This window comes from Antechinus flavipes, chromosome 2 (genome assembly GCF_016432865.1).
Source record: "Antechinus flavipes isolate AdamAnt ecotype Samford, QLD, Australia chromosome 2, AdamAnt_v2, whole genome shotgun sequence".
Lineage (NCBI taxonomy): Eukaryota > Metazoa > Chordata > Mammalia > Dasyuromorphia > Dasyuridae > Antechinus > Antechinus flavipes.
This window is the reverse complement of record NC_067399.1, coordinates 75,775,500-75,780,048: the sequence shown is the minus strand read 5'-3', so window position 1 is coordinate 75,780,048 and position 4,549 is coordinate 75,775,500. Positions and strand designations below refer to the sequence as shown.

At 36.1% G+C, this 4,549-nt stretch overlaps 1 protein-coding gene across 1 annotated transcript; it reads left to right on the top strand.

The window, feature by feature from the left end:
• The first annotated feature begins 3,270 nt into the window (after positions 1-3,270).
• LOC127546431 (olfactory receptor 1N1-like) lies at positions 3,271-4,218 on the top strand. The gene has a single exon (XM_051973547.1). The coding sequence runs from the start codon at positions 3,271-3,273 to the stop codon at positions 4,216-4,218; it is 948 nt and encodes a 315-aa protein (XP_051829507.1).
• The last annotated feature ends 331 nt before the right edge of the window (positions 4,219-4,549 follow it).

The window sequence follows — 4,549 nt, the reverse complement described above, 5'->3', positions numbered from 1 at the left end:
TAAGTAGGCAAAAGGGAATTCCTGGCATCAGAAAGAACCTCAGCTACGTGAGATACTAGTAAAGTTCAGAATCTACAGAGGAATGACCAATAGTACAGTTTAATATAATGATGATGATGATGATAAAATATATCTAGCATTTATAAAGCACCTTACAATATCCAAACCACTTAAAAATATTATCTACTTTTGTCCCAGGAGTAGGTACTATTCTAATGTCCATTTCATAAAGGACTAAAGTGAAATAGACAAAAGATTAAGCGACTTGCTCACTCAAAGAAATAGTAAATGACTCAGGAAAGATTTGAATTCAGATCTATCTGACTCCAATTCCAGCCATCTGTCCTCAGAATCATCTAGTTGCCAGGCAAATCAAATATATCATAGATAAAAACATGAGTTAAAGCTAGAAAGGAAATATTGCAGAGAATGGGGGTGGGGCTTGAATGTTAAACTAAGGAAAGTGAATTTAATCCTTTCTAATTTATACAGTCATTGTTGGATTTTTAGTGTAGCAGTGTGGTATTGAAGGGTGGATTAAAGGATAGGGAAAGTAAAAAGAGGAAGACCCATGAGGAGACTGGCACCAGGAAAATTTTAATATAGACCTGTATTCAGAAAGAGAGAGAAGAAATCAGGAAGGAGAGACAGAGTTTAGAGATGTGAAAAATGGGATGGATGATATTCCTCATCAAAATGGTCATGAGATGACAGAATGGAAAGAGTAAAAGAAACTTCTAAAGTGTGAACATGGGAGGCCAGGTAAATGGTGCTGCTACTCAAAAATAGTAGTAATATCAGATGTCACTTGCAAGAAACTGGTGATAATATCAGCTGCCCTATTCTTAGAAGTAAGTCAAGATTCAAAAAACACTCAGTACTAGAAACAGATATAATAAAGAAAGGTGAGAGATTAAGTTATAAGAGAGAATGGAATTGCCATGAGATAAAAATCTTATTTTTAGGTATTCCATTTACTCTCAGCTGAATAACCTACTGTAGTCTAACCAGCATTTTCCTCCTTGATTCAGACACACTGGAGTTTGAATTAAAGTACTAGCCTGAAAAACGTCAGAGCCCAAATCCCCTTGATTCCATTTTCAACACATATTTCTTTAGCAGTCAATCATCATAGAAAACAAGTACTAAACATCTATTATAAATAATTGGCAGAGAGGAGGAGGAGAAGATTACAAGCTGAGGAAATAGCCCTGATCAAAAATTTAGAGACAGAATTAAATCTTATAGGGTTTTGTACTTGACTTTAGTAGAAACCTCCACTCATATTTACCTTTCATGCAACCATGGGGAAATCACTTCCCTTTTTGATCTTTGTTATCTGTACACTTTTATCTGTAAAATGGGAACAATAATTCCAGAGGCATTTACCACCAAAGATTTAGTATTAGGATCAGAGGAAATGATGTTCTGCAAAGTGCTTTGCAAAATTTGTCTTGTTTGTTTCATTCCTGTAGAGAACTCTGAATAAGAAACTCCTTTACCATCACAGATAAACAAATGTTCCACAATCTAGTCTTAGAGTATTACCAGGGGCACTGAAAGGTTAAGGAAGATACCCTGAGTCGTGTAACCAGAGGCAGGAGCAAAATCCCAAACCGTGATGATGTTGGATTCTAAAGTGATACATATATTGTTAATTTAATTTGTTGAATTGTTAATTTAAAATGATTTATAGGGGCAGCTAGGTGGCACAGTAGATAGAGCATCAGCCCTGAAGTCAGGAGGACCTGAGTTCAAATTTGACCTCAGACACTTTATATTTCCTAGCTGTGTGACCCTGGGCAAGTCACTTAACAATTGCCTCAATAACAACAACAAAATAAATAAAATAGCAATATTCATCGCATCCATAATAATGGTAGTTATTAAAAATATATGAAATAATGCAACATTTATGAAGTACTTAGTATAGTGCCTGACACTTTATAAAGACTATATAAATGTTAGTTATTCTGGTTCTTGTTCTTTATTCTGCTTCTTCTTATGAAGGAAAGTACATGGAATATAGTGAAAACTGTCTGATATTATAGTCAGGAGGAACTGGATTTAAATCAGGTCTATGAAACATGCTAACTGTGTCACCCTAGGCAAATTGCTTAGCCTGAGAGGGCCTGGGGAATTCTCCAAGAAAATAAAATCAAGAAGAGGCACGACTAAACTGAATCCTAATAATAGCTTCTATTTTTTATTTTGTTCACTTCCTTATATTGTAATATTTTCTAATTGACTAAAATACATTTGATAGTCATTGGAGCTTTCCTTTTCAGAACGGGCACCAGGGAGAAAAAGACACAAGTAAAAGAAACAAACATTTATTAAGCACATACTATATTCTAGATACTGTCAAGTGCTTTTAAAATATTATCTCATTTTAAAAATATTACCACATTTTAATTATCACAATAACTCAAGAAAATACCTTCTAAATTATTTGTATATTACAATTGAGGTTATGTGACTCACCGAGATCCTACAGATAGCATGTCAGATCTTCCTGACTCCTGGCCTGGTGGTCTATCCATTGTGTCATCAATCTCTAAGAGTTAGGAGCAATGTCTTTGTATCAGCCCCCCATTTTTGTGCTCCATAGGAATAATAATACTGACAAAATGGAGCATCTCTGGTCTCTTCTTTTGTAAGATAATAATAAAATTATTTATATTCTTACATTATTCTTACCTGTTCACATTGGAGTTAGAATTAGAGGATTTATATAAAAACAGCACTGTTCTACAGACTGCTTGAGAAAAGCCTCAAGTACTTGAGAAAGTGTCCTGCTCTTCCACCCACATAAGTTGATCCACAGAGCTCAGTACTATTCCTTATAGTGAAGTCTCAGTACTTAATTTAAAAGATCAGAGAAAGATAGGAATGTAGGTAATGAACTTAAGTCTACTTTTTTGGTAAAGGAGGTCAGCAGTTAAAGGGAATTGAAATATAAAACATTATGTTAAGGGAAGTAGCAGCTAAGAGAATTTTGAGGCAAAAGGAATTCAGACCATTTGGATAGATATGGGAAGAATAGATAGTATTTGGAGAGAAACTGATGATAAAAAGAAAAGAGCTCCGAATGAGCTTCCAAAGGAGATATGAAGAAATGGAATCAAAAGCATAAAGGCATGAATAGATTTTCTGTGGGACCCAGTATCCTGATTCTTGGTCTAGTTCTTTCCACTTCACTCTGTAATATATGTGATGTTCTTTATTTTCTTAGATCTTTTATTTTGTGACTCTTAACATGTCAATGATATGGGACATGGAAATCAGACCAGTGTTTCTGAGTTTCTTCTCCGGGGAATCTCCCAGCGGCCAGAACAACAACACCTTTTCTTTGGACTGTTTTTGTGCATGTACCTGGTCACCATGGCAGGGAATGTGCTCATCTTCCTTGCCATCATCTCTGAAGCTCGCCTCCACACTCCCATGTATTTCTTCCTGGCAAGTCTCTCCTTTGCTGACATTGGTCTGTCCTCCAGTATTGTCTTGAAGATGCTCCATAACCTGTATATGCAGCATCATACCATCTCTTATACAGGATGTCTGACACAGCTGTATTTCTTTCTTTCATTTGGAGATATGGACAGCTTTCTGCTTGCTGTGATGGCATATGATCGCTATATGGCCATTTGTCACCCACTGCACTATGCCACAGCCATGAGACCCCAGTTCTGTATCCTTCTGGTGAGTGTGTGCTGGGTGATCACTAATCTCCATGCTCTGTTACACACTTTGCTTATGGCAAAACTGTCCTTTTGTGTGGTGGGGGAAATATCCCACTTTTTTTGTGACATCAGTCCCTTGTTGAAAGTGTCCTGCTCTTCTACCCATATAAATGAATTAATGGTTTTTGTTGCAGGTGGTCCTGTTATGACAGTTCCCTTCCTATGCACTCTGATCTCTTATATTTGCATTGTCTCTGCCATCCTCAGGATGCCATCCTCAGGGGGTGGTAGGAGAAAGGCTTTCTCTACTTGTGGCTCTCATCTCTCTGTAGTGTGTATGTTTTATGGCACAATTTTTAGTGTGTATCTCTGTCCTTCCTCTACTTTTTCCAAGAAAGATATTATAGCCTCTGTAGTATACACAGTAGTAACTCCAATGCTCAATCCTTTCATCTATAGCCTGAGAAATCAAGACATGAAGATGGCCCTAGGGAGTCTTCTTAGAGGCAAGACATTTACCTTTCCATCACATTGATCCTTTGTCCCTCTATGCTGAACCTTCTCTTAATCTCTTCTTTTCAACTTTGAATTCAAAAGGAAATAAATTATTTTTCATTACTTTGATTTATTTTTAGTTTGATTAGAAGATTAAGTAACCCTTTTTAGTAAAAACTAGCTCTAACATGTAGGCCATAAATAACAGATCACTTCTTAAATCCGGGTTACCGATAGATTTAGAAATGGATATTTGAGAAGATTTTATGATTTAGTAGCAAATAATTTAGGATAAATTGTATTAAACAATCATGGGATTGCCTTTTCAAAAAACAATGTTTTCTTTTATGGAAGCCTTATTGACTAGAGGT

Coding starts and splice junctions, on each gene's coding strand:
- LOC127546431 (XM_051973547.1), top strand. CDS start 3,271: ATGGGACATGGAAATCAGACCAGTGTTTCTGAGTTTCTTCTCCGGGGA.